General features: G+C 25.5%; 1 protein-coding gene across 3 annotated transcripts; it reads right to left on the bottom strand.

The window, feature by feature from the left end:
* Positions 1-1,398: 1,398 nt before the first annotated feature.
* LOC103573292 (BMP-2-inducible protein kinase) lies at positions 1,399-20,452 on the bottom strand. 3 transcript variants are annotated; one of them, XM_014442056.2, is made up of 14 exons: positions 20,428-20,452; positions 18,334-18,515; positions 17,372-17,487; positions 16,079-16,212; positions 15,789-15,900; positions 15,277-15,480; positions 15,098-15,201; positions 14,879-15,011; positions 14,168-14,795; positions 13,164-13,506; positions 12,934-13,072; positions 12,397-12,646; positions 11,770-11,817; positions 1,399-7,192 (listed from the first exon to the last, which is right to left on the bottom strand). In XM_014442056.2, exons 2-14 carry the CDS (start codon positions 18,446-18,448, stop codon positions 5,136-5,138), a joined length of 4,383 nt encoding a protein of 1,460 aa, XP_014297542.1. In that variant the 5' UTR covers positions 18,449-18,515; positions 20,428-20,452; the 3' UTR covers positions 1,399-5,135. The 3 variants fall into 3 exon arrangements, with proteins under 3 accessions (XP_014297542.1, XP_008550543.1, XP_053597430.1); XM_008552321.3 differs by lacking the exon at positions 20,428-20,452 and adding an exon at positions 20,012-20,134; XM_053741455.1 differs by lacking the exon at positions 20,428-20,452 and having other exon boundaries at positions 1,443-1,884; positions 5,099-7,192; positions 18,334-18,769.
* Between the last annotated feature and the right edge of the window lie 113 nt (positions 20,453-20,565).

Raw genomic sequence — 20,565 nt, 5'->3', positions numbered from 1 at the left:
AAAAAAAAGTAGTGCATTATTTGGTTAAGGGCAGTGTATAAATCAAAAATAGAGCGATAAATAAATATAAATAATATTAATAATTAAAAACAATAATGTAACTTCAAAAAAAAAAAAAAAAAAAAAAAAAGTGCGGGAAAAAATACTTTAGAAAACTCATTAATAAATACATCTGTAAGGGAATGTTAATAGTTTTTAATTTATACACTGTAAAAAATTTTCGGATTAAATCCGGAGTGAATGTGAAGCGGATGACTGTTTACTTAATCCCTTCGAAGTGAAATTCACTCTTAAAAGGAGACTATTTTAATATTAAAACTTTGAATCGGAATGAATGCGGATTTAAATAAAATCCAGATCACTCCGCTAAAAAACAAACTCCGAATTTACTCCGAAAGCGAGGTAAATTTATTAAAAACTCCGGAACTCTGTGTGAATTCAGATTTAAATAGTATCCGTAATCACTCCGAACCTATTCCCAATTTTTTACAGTGTAAAATTTTTTATTGAGAAAAAAATATTTATTCAAAAATTTAATTATTAATCAATAAATAATTTTGTATTATACGAAAGTTAGCTGCTTTGATTTAATATTTTAATAATATGTCTATGCAATTAATGACAGATATAAAATAACCGAAAGAAAATAACCAGAATAAAATTACCATAAAAAATAGATTTTTATGTTTATGTAATTTTATTTGACTTTTTTTTCAGACTTTTTATGTGCATTTCATCATATAAATATATAAATACACATGCTTTGGTTATTTTATAAAATTATTATTATCGGTAATTTTATCATCAGTTGCATAATCAAGGCAAAATATTCCTGAAAAAAATTTTGAAAATTCAAATTCATAAAGTATATTTTCAAAAAATCTCACTGATGTCTATTTAATAAATGGTAATGTTATATATATATATATATATATATATATATATATATATATATATATATATATATTTATTACTACCATTATAATAAATAATAGTAATAATTATTACATCATATACATTATTTTTTATTTTTGTTGGTTTTTACTGACTTTTAAATCACACGGTATTTAATATAATACAGTATAATTAATAATTTATATAATAATACATTTATATAAATTATATCTATCAAGCATAAATTTAATAAAAGAAGGCACCTAATTACATTTAATTTATGCTCTAAAATTTTTGTATAAGATGTACAGACAATTATTAATATTTTTTTTTTTTTATTATTAAAAAATCAGTAATTTTAAGTTTTATATTCAAAATTTTAGAATTTCAACTACTCTATAAATTAATATATTGTCTTGTTATTTAATTAAATTGATTGAAAAATTTATTTCACAGTCAATCAGTTAGAGGCGCAGAATAATAGTGAGTTTACGAAAAGCAACAATAAAGATATGAAAATAAAATTTATAAAATAATTTTAAATTTAAATCGATAATTAATGCCCATTTTATATTTATTATATCTCAAAATATTGATTACAAATAATTATACAAGCTCTTAAAAAATAGCCTCATTATAAATTAGAAATAATTTATTTTTTTATATTTATGTCTCATATATATATATCCAATATACTTTTGTCAAAAAGAGCCGAATGAAAGCGTATTAAAAGTTCATTTAAATTCAAAAACTTAGATAAAGTTATTAATTTTTAATGGTTAAGCTTTACGAGGATCAGTCTTGCATCTATTTAGAGAGACTAGATATTATTAATCAATATTTTTTTAACTATTAACTGCGCCTTTTAATGTGGAGTTTATTTTTATAGATATATCTATTATCATTTTATTTTTTTTCATTTTTTAGTATAACTCATCTTCATTTATTTATAAATGGTTCGACCAGATGTTTATCTTTAAGAAATGATTCCTATAAGCATTTAAAAATGTACACAAATGTATTACGTCTTTCTTTAAATATTTACATACTTGATTTAAAAAATTATTATTTTAATAAATTGTGAGCTGCTTACAAATGTTTATCCTTCTATTTTAATATAATAATAAATATTCATCAAGAAATAGCTAATAGACAATAGAAATTTACAAATTTTAAACTGTATAAATGTTGTGAAAATTTTTAGCTGCAAAAATAGATGCCTGTATTTATTTTAATATAATTACTACTTTAATTTTATTTTAATTACTATTTTTTTATTTTTATTTTCTTTTTCTTTTTTTTCTACTATTCATCACACTCTTTCCTGTATTTATTAACATTTTTTTTGGTTTCTAGATGCCGAGTTCTTTAAATTTAAATAATAAGCACAATTAATTTTTAATGGAATACAATAATTATAAACTTTATAATTAAAAATATTAATTAATGGATAAATACTATTCTGTGTAAAGTATAACTAATTATAAATTTAATGCACCATTTTAATCAGGTATTTTTTAGGCTCACGATACAATTCGTGAAAAATATATTATTATTATTATTAATATTTTTTTTAGCAATTAATCGAGGTAATAAGATGATAAAGCGGTGCTTTTTTCATGTTAACATAACATTATAAATTAATTAACAAAATCCTTATTAAAAAGCTCAAAAAAATTATATTTTTTTATTCTTCATCTAAATCTCCTAATAATAAAAAAATCATAATTTTTTTTTTAATTTGTTTTGAAGTTAGTTAAAGCACAAACTCAAAACAAAATGAGACTCACTAACTAAAAATAAATAAATCAAAAAAATATTTTTTGATATCTCATTTATACACCGACATCATAGTGCTTAGAAATCGTAATCCACAAATTAAATGTTTGTTTTATTAAAATACAGAATAAAGTCATACTCTATCCTCTGTTTGGATTTAAAAAAAAAAAAAAAAAAAAAAAAAAAAAAAAAAAAAAATTCAAAAATGTTGCACTTGAGTAACTTCTAAATTTGGAAAAATTCTTGCTGTACTCTTTTGGTGGCGTTTACCAAAGATTTATTTAGAAATTTTTTTAAACTTTTTCTGATAGTTTAGAAAATTTTTAGGAACTCGTTCCTAAAAACTTCACTTTAAGAATTTTCTTGCTTTTGGTTTTCAAAATTTTTCACTAAGTGAAAAATGTTCAAATCTTTTTAAAAAATCAACAAACAACCCGTATAAAAAAAGGTTGAAAAAGCGTTGACTATTAGAAACTTCAAAACGTGCACAACGAAAAACTTTTTAAAAAAAATTTTTGAACTTCTGAAAATACACAAAAGAAAACAATTGACTTAATACTGTAAATTAACGTCTTTATACTCTTGTAAACTTTTTTTGACTCTCCAATAAAAATCGATAAAATTTATCATTTTTTTTTTTTTTTTTCAGTGCAAAATACGACCAGAAAAAGCTGTTTAGCTGTCTTTAACTGTTTCAAAACTTTTTTTTTACCATATTTTAATAGTATTTAGATAATTATTGGTTTTTCCTGTAAATTCTCCAAAATTCAAAAAAAGTTCATCGTTGTGTCACATTTTTAATCTTAGAATAGTCAACACTTTTTTAACAAGTTTTTTTTACGGGAAGTTCAAAAAAACTTTTTAAATTGTCAATCTGTCGGAATTTCTAATCTTGAATTTCCAAAAGTTTTGAATTGTCCCAAATATGGAAGTTCTCAAGCAGAACATTTTTAGAACCTTCTTTTTTTTCAGGAGTTGTTTAATTTAAAATAATAATAAACTTGTTTTGCGAAATGAAATGAATAGATTACGAGTTGTAGAAAATTATTAATGAATATTATAATTATAGATGAGTAAGATTAGAAACTATAGAAAAATAGGTAGAAAAGTTGTAAATAAATATTTTCAAAGTGTAAAATTATAGAAAAAGGAATGCTGATTGTATTAGATAAAAAAATATATTAAATAGGACATAAGGTTTGAAACTTTGAATTAATCGCAGAGTCAAAAGTTAATTAACAAGTATAAAATAAAGAAGAAAAACCTATAAAATTATTATCAAGTCATGGTGTTGACTATGAGATTAGTTTAATACAGATTGACATTTATTGTGAAAATTTTTCTCAAGGCTAAATTAAATAACAGGGTTATCAGATATTGTCGGCTGAGTTTTTCTCGGAGATGAAATCTTTAAATCCAAACTACAGACTGCAAATTGATGCACTACTATCTAATCTAGCGAAGTGTGCTTCAATTTTTTGAACATATTCGTTTGTTTAAGAGAAAAACTCAGCCGAAATCCCTGATTTCTGTATTAGTGCAAAAAAGTTAATACCGTTCACTCATTTCGACGTAAGAGAGAAAATAGTAAGAACGCCTGTTTAGATTTGTAGATATAAATGCAATTCTAAATAAAATCATATGGAAAATGGCAAGTGGACATGTTTCAAAATAGCTTTTGTCTCAGTCATCAAGATCAAAAAATTAGTATTAAAATTAATGTCTTCATCATTAACGAAACAACCGATACTGATAGTTTATTATGTTATTAATTTAATAACTATATAGTAAATAATTAGTTAGTAGAAAGTGTAATTTAATTTATTTTCCTGTAAAATATGACGGATAAATTCCTGTATATAATAAACTACACTAGCAATTATTAAAAATCAATAGACGGAAAATATGATTAGCTACTGAACCAAAAAGAATAAGTATCATATAGAGTACAGGTACCGTTTTTGGCCATTTTAGGGCCACTTTTTTAATGTTTTCGAAGATAGTTTTATCGCACTATTACAATGTTTTTTTTATATTTTTTCATAAATTAAAATAAAATATTAAATGTCCAATAGAGCAGTGGCCACAAATGGTACTTCTACCTTAAGTGGATATAAAAAGTGCATTAAAATATATTATATAAAATATACTTAATGATGAATAATAGCAACCTTTTAAGTAAAGTCAAAACGCATTTTATAGTACAGCAAATGCAATATTTGTTAATGAATTTGAACGAAATACTGATAGTTAATAAAACTTTGACTTTTATTTTAAAAATACTATAAGTTTAATTTGTGTAGTATGGAGTTAAGTTATCGACATGTGGATTACGATTAAAAGCATTTAAAGTATCGATATCAAATTATATAAAAAAAAAAATATTATAAATAAATAAAGAATTAAAAATAATATAATGACTTACAATTAACGTAATTTAAATACAACTCATTGGTGATTTCTCAAGTAAATGGATTGCTTCTTCGTTTAAGTGATCCGAAACGTTTTTCTGGTTCACGTCTAACTTCAAAAGGCGTAACAGCAGCTCCACTTACTGTTTTATCATCATTTTCATCACTTGGAAAGTCTTCAAAGCTCATATTACTGAATCCAGCAGTAACTGCAGCGCTTTTTTTCGACTTGGGAGTTTTTTTATAAGTTACACCTTTAGATTTTTGCGGTGTTTTAATAGATAGTACATTTATTGTATCACTACGATTTTCACTAATAAGATGATACTTTGATTTATCGGATGATTTGGCCTTGTCTTTTTTTAATTTTAACGAATGGTCTGTAACGACTAGGGGTTCAGGTGACATCGGCGACAAAATATCTGGTGAAATATTTGATATCGATACACTGTTTGTTGCATTAACAATTATTCTCGCTGTTTGTTGCACTTCCGGTTGTATAACATAAACTGATTGAGGTTGCTGCTGCTGTATATTCATCACAGATGAAGAAAATTGACTGGGATTTGTTGACTGCGCACTAGTTGATAAAATAGTACTGAGTGCATTGTCTACAAATGCTGGTGATTGGGATAGTGGCAATGATGTAGGTCGTTGTTGTTGCTGTTGTTGTTGTTGTTGAGACTGATTATTAATAGTCAAAGTAGCAAATTCATCAAAAGGAATTGATCCAAAAAGATCCTTATGTGTTGAATTATTAATTGTTATATTAGTTGTATTGACTGTAACTTGTCCAAAATTATTAGCTGCAATAGTATTTGTATTAACTTGATTATTATTATTATATTTATTTTGAGGTACTCTATTAACACTATAGTTGGAGTATAAATTAGTTTGACAAGGTAAAGACGTTGTGTCAGTCTCTGTTTGGTAATTACCAAGTTTAGTAAATGGATTTGTAAATGGCAATGACCCAAAAAGATCTTTGTCTTCTCTAATTACGTTAGTTGGAAATTTAACAGGTTGTGAACTCATAAAATTATCATTTTCATAATTATTCCAACTTTCTAGAGGTACATTTGATGATAAACCAGGAGTTTTTAATGCAATATTGGAGTCCGTACTGTCGTCAATATCAACTAAAGTACCAGAAACAACTGGTGCTGGTGAATCAGTAATTGGAGATATTAAATTTGAATTTGGTGGTGTATTGGGTATACTACTAGTTGATCCGACTATTTTATTTGGATTTTCTTTACTATCACTACTTTTACGTGAACTTGTTGGTCTTGGAAAAGGTGCTAAAGCAAAAACATCCTCATCAGCTTTGAAAATACCATTTTTAATAATATTGGTCTTATTAATTTCATCGGAAGAGCTGCCATTGTCAAAGAAATGTGGCTTTGAACTATACTGATGACCAACAAAAGGATCTCCATGTAATTGTTCAGGTTTAGCTTCAGGATCTAGTTCATCATCAAGTAAAAGTGGTTTTTCACCATACTGATGACCTACTATTGGATCAGCATGAATAGTTGGTAATGTTTGATGTTGTTCATGATGTCTTCTTGACTTTTTAATTCTATGATCATCTTCATGAGTTGCCACCGATTCACATTCAGCATGATAAGCTGAGCTGCCACATGTACGAACACTTTCTGAAATAGTTTCATCTATTTTTTCACGTTCATCATCATCGTTGTCATCATGATCATCATCTGGATCATTACCATCCTCATCGTTCATCGCTTTAAGATCACTTGCTGATCCTATTGAATCATCGGACTCATACTCTGCAGGTGCTTGACCTGATTCATGCGACGAAACTTCTTTTTTTCGTCTACTTAAAACAGCTTTTACTCGCCGACGTTTTTTCTTCATACGCTCTTGGTTTCTTTGCGCTATTTCTTTATCACTATCACTTGACACGTCATCGGCATTGAAAGCGAGCTTTTCATACTTAGATCGATCTTCAACCGGTACACGCACAAATTGGGGTGAAATAGGACTAGATTTTTTCAACAGCGATGCCTCATCATCAGCAGCTGCTGGTTCTGTATCAGGACTCCAATGAACTGTTGCTAGTTTTCCGCTTCTTACATCCGTTCCTGTAAAATAAAATTTGTTATTTTAATTTGTTTATATTTTCGTATCAGATAATTATTATAAATTAATTGATTAAAAAAGAAGGAAAGAAAATGTGTAAATTTATTATAAAGGTCGAGCAGGAATTTTAAATATTATTTTTTTTTTGTGATTTTATTAGTCGGCGAAGCGTAAATATTTATCAAGTTTAAATTATTTATAAAAAAATCGACGCAATTATTTATAGTCTGGATTTAGATGGAAACTAAAAATACTTACCTAAATAAGTACAGTTATCCCGTAACCAATAATTACATAAATATAAACATGTATATTTACATTTTCATTATTATCACATTTTTAAATTGTAATATAATTTATTTAGTTTTTTTTTTACCAACAGAAATTTATATTTAATTTTATTATAAATAAGTAACAAACTACTTATAATAATAAAGATAAGACAGTTGAAAATTTGAAAACTAAAGCTCTTATTGTAATTGACAAGTGCCGGAATAAAATTTGATTACTTTTTTTTCTAATTATATATTTTTATTAAAGAAATATTATTTTCTTTTTATTCCGACCTTTTCAATTTAAAATAATTTAATATTTCTAATAAGATAAGAGATAGGAAGTGTCTGATTAGGTCTGTTACAGACTGTGCAATTTATAAATTTTTTAATTTATGTGTTTTTAAATCACCACAGATTAAAAGTAAAATAGAGTAAGATAGAGATATACAAAAGTATGCTAATTATAGAATATCAGAGTCAAGCGTTTAATGAAAAAGCAAAAAAAAAAAAAAAAAATTGAATAAATAATTTAATTTAGTATCAGCGCTATCACTTCGTCTGGAACAGTCCTAATCAGATTTAGGGGGTCGGGAAACGATTTACAAAAACGCAGTAATCACTTTTAAATATAATTTCTATTATTACAATTAAAGTATTTTATAATTATGTTATTTTAAGTGATGATTTATAATTCATAAAAATGAATGATTGATGAAAAAAATCAATAAATTATACCAAGAAATTACTGCATTGTATTGAAAAAAAATGATTTTACAAACATGTATTTTGTGTGCTAATGTACATTTTTATTGCTTTAGAATAAATCGACAAAGATACAGCGAGAACGAAAATAGAAAAAAACAAAAAAATTTAATCCTATTTCCTCGCTATTTAATAACAATAATTAATTAATTAATTAACTGAGTGAAATAAAATATGGTATTAATAATAATAATAATAATAATAATAATATCCGACAGAAAAATAATATAATCTTTATATATTTAAACTAATGTGCGTCTCTCACTCATTTAAAGAAATTATTTATTTTAAATTAAATAGTTGATTTAATTTTTTTATTTCAATTAACTATTCATATCTCCTTCATATTTTTATTAATGAAAACAAAAAAATTGTTGACCTTTATAATTTGTTTTTAATCAGGTATATAATGACACTGGATTAAGGGCACTTAGATAGCCCATTTGATTAATAACGTAATCATCGTAACAGGAAGCCCGAGTAACTTTTCTTTTTTAATTTTCAAATTACTTTAATCGCCTCCCAAACTCATTAGGGTGTTCCAGACAGCGGATACGCAAAATTATCAACGGACCACCTCAATTAAAATTCATAAATCGTCACCTATAAATTTATACTATTAAAATAAAATAATATTTAAAATTAAAATCCTCCCCGATATCTGTGTGCAAAATATTTTTTATACATCAAGAAAAAATATAATACTCATTATGATAACTATCAATAATTATTATTATTTTTTTTTATTTAAGTACGATCTTATCGTCTGATTATAGATTTGAGAAAGACGCAAGACAGTACAGTTTTTTTTATAGATTAATCATTAAACGGGTTATAATACCCTTAATTTGTTCCGTTGCTTTTTTTTCTATATATATATATATATATATTTATATATATACATAGTTCATTAATTGCATTAGTACTTATCTATTCAAGAAGAAAAATGCTTAAAATCGTTAAATTTATTCATGAAGAGCTAAATAAAAGTCAAAATTTCAATCAATACTTTTTTTAAAAGTTATTTTTTTTTGTCAGTATAATTATTAATATCATTATTGAAGTATATTATTATTATATTTTAAATTTAAAATGAAATGCTATTTAATAAAATAGAGCAAAAATACTTCCTGCCGAGACAATTTATCACAAACTGTATTATCCAGTATACTATTTAATATATTATATATTAATTCACTATGATCCAACATTTTGAGTACTTTCCTTTCTTAATTCAATAGTTATTGTGATGTTAAAACATAATATTTATTATTTCTTGAATTAGTTTAATGGCTCTTTAATGCATATGAAATAACATCTGTATTAATAGTGTTGGTCCATAACAATTATACAAGAAAATTTAAAGATAATTACCAAGAATAATGATTACACAATAGGGTGGTCGTTAAAAATTAAATTTTCCCAGGCAAACCACAAAAGCTTCTTTTTAGTGAAAAAATACCTGGGAATTTTTTTTTTTTTTTTTTTTTTTAGTAAAAAAAGAACACGTGCCTCGGGACGATCAAAATTCATTTTTCGATACAGTCGTGATTTTTTTTCAAATATTTCATGAAATATGCTCAGTAAAGAAAAAAATTATAGGAACAATTTTGTAGAAAATTAAATTCTTGACAAAAAAGATCATATTCATTTTGTTTATAAAATGTGTATTTATGAAGATATTTGAAAAAAACTTTTTTAGATCGTATCAACTGAGCATTCAAAGGATTACGAATGTTGAAAATAACGTTTTTTCTTAAATATAGACAACTTCGTAAATCGTAACATATCAATCATAAATGATTGTTATAGTTTCTATATACTTAGAAAAATGTTATTTTCAATATTTGTAATCTTAAAAACGCTCAATTCATAAGATCTAATAAAGTTTTTTTAAAATATCTTTATAAATACACATTAAAAAAAAAAAAAATGAATATGATCATATTTGTCAAGAATTTAATTTCCAACAAAATTGTTTTCATGTTTTTTTCTTTTAATCTGCATATTTCATCAGATATTTAAAAAAAACCGCGATTGTGTTGAAAAATAAACTTTGATCGTCTTGAGGCACGTGTTCTCTGTACTTAAAAAAGAAAAACCAAATTCCCCGCGTATTTTTTTACTAAAAAAAGAAGCTTTTTATGGGGTGTCTGAGATAATTTAATTCTTAATGACTACCCTCTTACACAATAATTGTAACAAGTTAAAAGCATATTTATGTGACATTTTGCAAGAAATGTCAGTTCGATGTTTTTTTTTAATTGATACTATAAGGAATCAAAGATCTAATATATAACGCATATTTATATCAATAGTATTTATATACATATATATATGAGTACGAAATATATTTATAATTTTATTTATTTTTCATTGAGCGTAACAATAACTGAGCAAAAAAAAATCACAGTATTTTTTTGCTTAAATGAAAATTTCCCTATTGGATTTTTTTTTTTATTTATAATTAATAACTTATGGTATTTGGAAACTGTTTGAATCGTTTTCTTACTATTTTTATCCGGTTAAAATATTAAATAATACTATTTTTTGTTGATAGAAACGGAAAAAATATTTTTAGATAATAACAAAAAAAGTTGTGACGGTTTGAAAAAAAAGGAATAGACTAGAATCTATATACTGAATTTAGTTAATCGAATTGGCAACATTTGACTATTATTAAATAAAACGCAACGTTATTTTTAAATCACTATGTAAATGTAACAACTATTTATTATTATTTTTACTATCTTTGGTGATGCATAAATGTGATGTAAAATTGTGTTGATAATTTTTAAAATTATAAAGCTGTAATTTTTATTAAAATTTGTTTTTTTTTAATGAAATGCAATGAGTTTACTTTATTCGTGAACAGTAAGTATATCTTTTATATGTTGAAATAAACAAATATAAGATGGATATACATGGAATGATTTGTATTTTTTATTTAAACTCTTCAATCAAGCTCGACAATATTTAGTTGCACCATTAACTTCGATTTCTTATCTTAAAAAAAAAAATCACATACTCGGCAGGTAATTTTTGTTGCAAGTAAATTGAATGTAAAATTAAATTAACATCTTCGTTTGCTAGATTTGAACTTTACGTTTCATTAAATTTGTTTATTCATAAATTATTTAATTCCCTGCGCTAATAAACTATTAAACCAACACAATATTTATTACGTGGCAAAAAATTAATGTCTTTTTTTTTCTTTCTTTTTTTTTTTACTAAGTCTCTCCCGCGTTATCACAACTATATTTTTTGTTTCTTTTATAAAAGACGATTGTCCTAAACGAATAAACCATGAGTAAAACTCAATTTACGCGTACCTCGGGGGAGACGTATATACTTATATTTTGGTCTACATAAAATGTTTAAAGTATTATATCTACTCATTTTGTTTACGTGAAAGACGTCCAACAAGTAAATTCGGTTGGTAAACATTTTTTTTTTTTTAATTTTTTTTTTTGTCTTTTTTTTTTTTGAAGAGGAAGAAAAGAGGAAGGATAGAATATACAACGAAGGATCTCAAGCATTACCTCCAGCGATTGCAGCCGTCTTGGATCCAAGTTTTGATTTTTTACCCGCTGAAATAAAAATTGTACAATTTATTGATTGTTCATAAGATAGAACAATTTAATTTATAATAAGGCTATGCTCAGACAGTGCCCCCCACTTTTTAAAAAATTTCGATGAATACTAACTGTCATAAGCGTATCAAGCTTTATCAATTAATCGAAAGAAAATTAAAACATTAATTGACATATATGTCAGTCCTTATAAGGACAACGTAGTCGCAATTTCACCGAGATATAGAATTGAGAAAAAATTACTTACAGTTGATTGCAATTATGAGTTAAAAAAATTTCAGTAAAATCTTTATGTCAATTTTATGATTCGAATTTTAAAATTTTGTAGCCTAAAATTTGCTCGACAAATCCTAATTGATAACAGCTGTAAGTAATTTTTTTTTTTCTATATCTCAACGAAATTACTACTGCATTGTCTTTTTTTTCAATTGAGATTTTAATTTTTATTTAATTAATTAATAAAATTTGAATACGGTTTTGACAGTTGAAACTCATTGCATATTTTTAAAAAGTGGTTGGGATTGTTAGGTGGTACTGAATGCCTTAAGTATAATTTATTAATAACAAATAACTAACCAGGCAATGAAAAAGGAGCTGATTCAAATGGATCCTCTGGTACTTCTGTATAAGACATAACTAAACTTTCACGACTTTTAACACCACCAATACTGCTATTACTACCCCGTCTAATTTTATCAAATTCAGCGCCAAAAATATGGTCTTCTGTTAATTGATTAAATGGCTGTGTATCTTCAAAAGGATTCCAAGTTGATACATCAGCGCTCAGTGATCGACCTTCTACACTTGACACACTCGATAGTTCACCCTAATGTCAAGTATAAGTTTATATTATTAATTTGTTCTGTCTTTTAAAATCGATCTACAATCTAATAGTGCAGTGCATAATAAAATAAAATAAAATACTATTGTAAAATAATATTTAAGGTTTTAATAAGTAAAATAAATTGATAATAAAAATTTATGAATTTAAATGAAGATTACTCGTTTTTAAACACTTACTAATCCTTTGGTAAATTTTTTTAAAGCATATAGTTTTAAATACAGAGAATGAGAAAAAAAATAAAAAATAAAAACGTGCATTTATTTACTTACAACACGTACATGTGAGGCACTCGTGCCGATGCACGGCCTCCCTTCCGTTTTAATATCTGGTAATGTATCTTCTTCTGAATGTGGTCTTACTGAAGCATCATATGGCGCTAAGAATTGGGATGTCTCATTAGCAAACACTCTGAAAAAATAATTCATTTCATATAAATTTTTATTATCCTATAAAGAAAAAAAAGTTTATTTTTTAAATTATGTTACAATTAAATACGTACTTGTTAAAAGCACTAGTATCACTAACATTTCTTCGATGTCTTGATGATGACATTGTCGGGCTATCTGGTGGTGAAGTATTAGCACTTATATTTTGACTTAAGCTTTCCGATTTATTAGATGGCTTGGAAACAGCATGTGGTGTGAAAGACGGTGTTGCTTTGTTTTGTGACAACGGAGTATTTATTTTCTGTGGTAATTGAGTTGGTGAAACAAACATTGATGACGATCCACTGTTAGTTGGAGTCGTAAGTTTTGGAAGAACTTTTGTTGATCCTGATTTAGAAGCAACCGAAGCCGGAGGTGGCATCGATCGTGCATCATCTTTAAATGGGTCAGGATATCCTAAGACATAAACAATAAATAATACATAAAAAAAAAAAAAGTTATATATATATATATTAGGGTGGTCGTTAAAAACTAAATCTTCTCAGACGCCCCATAAAAAGCTTCTTTTTAGTGAAAAAATACGTGAGGAATATGGTTTTTTCTTTTTAAGTAAAAAAAACACGTGCCTCAGGACGATCAAGTTCACTTTTAGATACAGTCGATTTTCTGAAAATAATGTAACGAATACTGAGTTGTTTATATTTGAGAAAAAACGTTATTTTTAACATTCGTAATCCTTTAAAATGCTCAATTGATACGATTTAAAAAAGTTTTTTTAAAATATCTTCATAAATATACATTTTATGGAAAAAATGAATATGACCTTTTTTATCACAAATTTAATTTCCTACAAAATTGTTCCTATGATTTTTTCCTTTAATCTGCATATTTCATGAGATATTTAAAAAAAACCCGCGATTGTATCGAAAAATGAAATTTGATCGTCCTGAGGCATGTGTTCTTTTTACTTAAAAAGAAAAAAACAAATTCCCCACGTATTTTTTCACTAAAAAGAAGCTTTTTATGGGACATCTGAGAAAAATTTTTTTTAACGATCATCCTAATGTATATGCATATCAATAACAATAAAAAATTTTTTTAATATTTATAAATTTACCAGAAGGTGGAAATAAAGCTTCTAAATGTTCATCAGCAACACCTGCTCTTATTTCATGTTGTTTTACATCAAAATAATATGCAGTTTTATCTTGAACTGTAACAGGCGATTGTTGGGTAAGTTGAGCCGTATGTCCGGCTACTAGTGGGCTTTGAGACTGATTAAATGGAGAATTTTGACTTGGAACAAAAGAGGAAACACTTTGACTTGGAGAAGTAATATGTGGTGAGACTTGAGCGAAAGACGACTGCATTGATAGTTGTAAAGGTTGTGGTGGTTGGTTTGTCGGCATTGTAGGTACAATTTGTACACCCTGAGCTATATACTGTTGTTGTGAGGTATTAACTGTTGCCGATTGATTAACTTGTACATAAGACACTGAAGTACCACTCTGCTGTTGCAATTGATTCCCTTGACCAGATATTTGACTAACAATCTGACCGGTTAAACTTATTGGACCTGTACCGACTCCTTGACCTTTTGGCCTTTGTCTTGGTGTCACAGAAGTACCTTCAACTGTTGTTGTTACCGGCGTTGGTTTTGAAATTTTTATCGATGCTGATCGTTTTATACTCTCAGATTCTATTGGTGCAGTAGGTAAAGCATCAATGGTGGGTGTACTAACTTTCTGCAAATTAATTTTAAATAATTAGCGAATTTATTGAGGTGTTTTAATTCTTGATTAAAAATTTTATATAAAATAAAATTTACGTATAAATTTTGTACGGGGCATTCTTTGCCTTGAATTTGAAAAGCTATGGACGATACTTGAAAAATATCAGGTCGTAAATCTGGATCAGGTTCTAGCATATATCTTATTAAATTATGTAATGATTTACTATATCTGTTGGTATAATTAATGTAATTAATAATTAGTCAATGTCAAGTAGATATATAATTTTTTTTTTAATATTCATAATTTAAATTTACCTAGAATTATCAGGAATAGTAAAATTTCCTGATTGAATTGCAAGCGTACTTTCTCCAAAAGGTAAAGTAAAGAAACACAATTTATATAATAAACATCCTAATGCCTAAATAAAAAAAAATGTAATCATAGAAATTTAATTATATTAAGTTTTGAATCAAATAAATATTTTATTATTTACCCAAATATCAGCTTTAGTAGTTATAGGTTTTCCACAATACATATCAACCATTTCTGGCGCTCTATAACTCAAGGTTGTATATTTTTTAATTTCTTCTTCTACAATTGCTGCACCTTGGACACTTGGATTCAATATTTTTCCCGTAGCTGATCCAAAATCACATAATACATAGTGTCCTGAGTCAGCGAGTAATATATTTTCCACCTTAAATTAATTTTTTACATCGAAATAATTAAAAAAAAATACCATTATTCACAAATAAATAAAATACACTAGTCACAAAAATTGAGGGATAGTAAAAATATTTCAAAATTTTAAGTGATTTTCGATATATTGTAAGGTAAGAGACCCAGTATCCGATCAGGGAACTAGTACCCGATTACTCACGTATTTATATGTTTATATTTACTAAATGTAGATATACAAATACATGCAGTGATCGGATACTAGATCTTTTACCTTGACTAGGAGGGAAATGGTCATAAAGTAAAAACTAAAAAATGAAAATTTACCTTCAGGTCCCTATGGATAATTGGCGTTTGACAATGATGCAATCGCGATACCGCTTCACAAACATCGCAAAATATTTGTAGCACTTCAGATTCACTAAAACCCGTTTGTAACCTTGGGAAAAATAAAACATCTATCATTAATTTTAAAGAAAATTTATTACGTAAAAAAAGAAAAAAAAATTTAATCTAGTCCAAATATTTCCAATAAATAAAATAACCTTGAAGCAATAGATAAAATAACGATAAATAATTTACTTCTATAGATATGAATGTATGTGTATTTTATTTACCTATTATTCATCATTTGAAGGACTTGTGATTTACAATAGGGCATAAGAAGTAAGAGTTCATGGACTCCACCTCCTATATGAGTAATACTACTATCTACATATCCTATAATATTTTTATGTCCACTCAAATTGCTCTGAAAATAAAATATGTGAAATAAATTATCAATAAAAATAGTATTAACAACCATAATATATTTTTTTCAATGACTATTATATTTAAGCCAACAATACAAATGTTTTTTTTTTATTCTACATGTTAGTTTAAATGTCTAACTAAATGATTTAACTATTATTATAACAAGATTATAATGAGATTAAAGTTAAATAAAAAATAAATCAATGAAATGAAAAGACACTAGACCTATCAATGTGACCTTGAGTTAACAATGACTACAAAAATTAATGTAAGGTAAGACCCAATTGTTGACACTTTATCGTCTACTCCAATCAACATAATTTTAAGTTATCAATATTTTAATGATTTTGAGAATGAATAGAATCCTAAAAATACATTTATCGTTTAATATAAACGATTGGAAAAAATTTATTTCGTGACGTTTCGGAGAACTGGGAATTCCGTAGAGATTATATGGCGTGTCAATAAGTACATACGTAATTGTATAAAATGCTCTATATTTATTAAATGATTTTATATATTAACAGTAAAAACGTGGAAAAATTTTTTTTCATTACATTTCTTAATGAGTTTGAATGTAACAGACATCAGATAAATTTAAAATTATTAATAGAGTAAATAATTAATAAAATAAAATTAAAAAAAAATGCGCATTTAAAAAATTAAAAAATTAATAAGTGCATTTTTTATAAATATTATTTTATCAATTATTTACTCTATTTATTCATAATTTTATATTAGTCTGTTGTCTGCTACATTCATACTCATATTTCTTATAGTAATCAATAATTGTGACGTTTACCTTAAATATGTTCGTAATTAATTTAAAAATAAAATAAATGAACTCTTATATTCAAGTAACAATGAAATGTAAAAAAAAAACATTAAAAATTAATTAAGACGCGTTTTCATTTGTTTCTCTATTTGCAGTAAAGTGGATGAACGGTACTATCTTTGTTGCACTTGTACAGTAAATGGGAATTTTATCCAAGTTTTTCTTGTAAACAAATGGAAGTTATCAAAAAATTAAAGTGCATTTCGATAGTTCATAGATAAAGCATCGGGCCTGAGTCTTTATTATGCGTTTTGGGTTTTTATCTCAGAGAAAAGCTCGGACAAAATTGTCTGAAAACGGTTCTTAAAAAAAAATTACTTACTGCAATTTGTATTTCTCTTTTACATACATTGAGATCATGTTCATTATTGACATACATGCGTTTAAGAGCATATCTACCATTTGATGACTTAACCAAAAATACTATGGCAAATCCTCCTGTAAAATAAAATAATTATTGCTAAAAAAAAAAATACATACTACATTACAAACTAATTATCTAATAAATTTAAAATCTATAATGATAATAAATTAATTGTAAATAGACAGTTAGTATAAATATGTATTGTAAAGTATCACTTTAAAACAATATAATACATAAGATAAAAGACATTCTTATAAATTAAAGATGTATGAACAAGATAGAAGATATGATAGCATGCTGGAAAATAATATGTGGTATATATAATCATAAAATATAAGCTTGACTAGTAGCAATACAATTTCATTCAGTTCACAAACAATGATGTCATGAATCAATCATGATTAATTAAGGGACAATGGTCGGTTACACACAGACAATATGACGTTTAGAGCATATATATTTATATCCATCACATGTTTACATCTTTGTCTTATTGAAAAAAAATATCTATACAATAATAATAATGATAATAAAAAATTACGAATAAATAAATAAAATAAAAATTGTTGAGATTTTGAAACAAAAAGAAGCATTCTTTCGTTATCATATTTATTGCTGATAATAAAATACTTATAAGCGATAAATCAATTGTTAATAATTAATGTCGTGGCTAATGAGCTGTTTAAAAATTGAAAAAAAAAAAAAAAACTAGCATTTATCTGACTTTGTAAATTAAAAAATTAAATAGCAATGAATTGTTTTCAATAAATAATTCAGATAATTAAATGGGCGTTGATAGAAGTGAGGAGGAAACATATAAAGAATCAAGAACTTACGTATATACGTATGGAAAAAAAAAATGAAATAAAAAAAGAGATACATAATGAATATACATATAGATGTTATCTTATGATTTTTACCTTCTGCAAGGACTTCCTCAACGGTGACTGTATGTCGACTCACAACAAATACTTTTCCCAAATAACTATTGGGTTCTTTAGACGTGTTGTCAATTTTCGAAAAAAGCTTCTTCATGTTGGCACTTGGTCAATCTGACCGATATCGTACGGGGATTGACATAAGGCCTCTTACGGCCGGTTATCTGGAGCACGATTGCGCGTGAAAGCCGCGCGATATATTATTATAATTACTCTTTATTCTTACTTTTAACTATTTTAACTATTATTTATCTTTATATTATATTATTCACTTTATTTGAATTTATTATTTTAAAACAATGCATTTATTATTAACCAATAGATATTATGTATTTTTGTGATAACTAATCGACGTATTATTTTTTAGCCAGCCGACATTTTCGGGGCTGTGCAATTTTTTTATTGCGCATGCGCTTATTATATATACATACTTACATAGATAAATACGTACATATATTCAAAGAAAACATATGTGCTGTAATAACCGTCATTTCCGGTTATATGTCAAAAATTATAAATTATTACACTCATTACTGATTAATTAATTGTTGCAATTTGATTATTTAATTTTAATGGCATTTAGATATTTGACAGACGTCATTATTGAGATTTAAATTGTTATAACAGATTTATTAAAAAAAAAAAATGTTTTTATCTTTTATACCTAAAGAAATTAATATAATTGATGAGTAAATTGATTTTATTGATTTTTGATATAAATATTTAATTATTCTTGTTTATTTTTTCAGAGGTCTTTGGCTTGTGGTAATTTTCACTTCAGTGAAAGTTACTTCATTGATTGTTCTATTAATAGTTCATGAATACAATCATCAATTATTAATTTTCATCACCGTAGTGAAATTTATTTTAAGAATAACAATCCAGAGATGATCATTTCGAAAGACGTCAACGAAAAAAAAACTGAATTAATTAAGATGATTTTGTTAATGAATAAAAACTTGATAAATAATTAGCATTAAATAATTTTAATGATGATCCTGAAGTTAACAGGTAATTAACAACTCTCGGATTTTTTTTCGTCAAAGAGAACAATTACAAAACAATAAAAATTAAAAATAAACACATGTAGAAACTTTAAAATACTGTAGATGCAATGTCTTTTAATTTTTTTTTTTTATAATTTATCGTTTTTAAAAAATTTCCAAAAGTATTAGACGTCGGCTAACTTCAACGAGTGTAAATGTAACTGACAGTTGAAAATTAAAAAATTTTTGAATGAATAAATAAAATTTTAATTGAATAAAAATTTTAAAAATCAGTACACGAATTTTTGTAAGTTCCACTATTTTAATTTACTTATTTATTTATAAGTGTAAATGTAACTGACGAGTGGGAATTTTTGAAATGGTAGAATAACTAAATAAAATGTGAGTAGAAAAAAAATTTAAAAATGCGTATTTAGATAATCGAAAAATTAGCGCGCGCATTTTTTTAAACTTCATTATTTAATTTATTTATTTGAAATTTATAAATTGTCTCATGTCTGCTACATTCATACTCATTAATTAACTTTACTATCATTTTTAATGTTTGAACTTTTATAAATAATTATGGTTCAATAATTAATAATTCAATATATTGAACAAAATTATCTTAAGAAACGTATTAAAAAAAGTTTTAAATGTCATTTTTTTCTTACCTTGTTTAAACAATATAATTTAAAATGATTCTTAATATATTTTATAAATGTTCATAAAATATAATATTAGAATAATTTAGTAATATTGAATATTTAATTTTTAATTTCCAGAATTGTATTATCTAATTAGATATAATCAATGATAAATAAATTGGTTTCTTTTATAACAAATTTAATTATTAGCTGTTTATTTCTTTTATAAAATACGATTTAAGTTTAATAAAAAAAGAAATACTATATTACATTATAAAAATTTATCTAACACTAAATTATTGTTATTATCAATGTCACGTGGATCATAATTATTTCTAACATGATCTCTTGTTTCTATTTTTCAAAATATAATAATTTAAACTTGAGAAATAAACCAATAGGACATCTTTATTTAATGTAAGTGACGATTTATGAGAACTCACCTTAAATATTGACAATAATTATTGTTTACTGACTGAGAAAAGGCTAAGTGTATACAGTCGAGTCGCATTATGAGTCCGTCGACTTATTTTTCTATTGAAGACATTCCCCCTCCATGACAATAAAATGTACAGACTAAC

The sequence above is a fragment of the Microplitis demolitor genome, chromosome 8 (assembly GCF_026212275.2).
Source record: "Microplitis demolitor isolate Queensland-Clemson2020A chromosome 8, iyMicDemo2.1a, whole genome shotgun sequence".
In the NCBI taxonomy this organism is placed as follows: domain Eukaryota; kingdom Metazoa; phylum Arthropoda; class Insecta; order Hymenoptera; family Braconidae; genus Microplitis; species Microplitis demolitor.
Note: the sequence above shows the minus strand (reverse complement) of the source record. Positions and strands in the feature narration are given on the sequence as shown.

Bases quoted from the DNA above. Each gene is read 5' to 3' on its own strand.
- LOC103573292 (XM_014442056.2), bottom strand. From the start codon at position 18,448: ATGAAGAAGCTTTTTTCGAAAATTGACAACACGTCTAAAGAACCCAAT. The intron at 13,507-14,167 runs GTAAATTTATAA...TTTATGTCTTAG, and splicing joins AGCTTTATTTCCACCTTCTG to GATATCCTGACCCATTTAAA. The intron at 7,193-11,769 runs GTAATGCTTGAG...TTTATTTTACAG, and splicing joins GACGGCTGCAATCGCTGGAG to GAACGGATGTAAGAAGCGGA.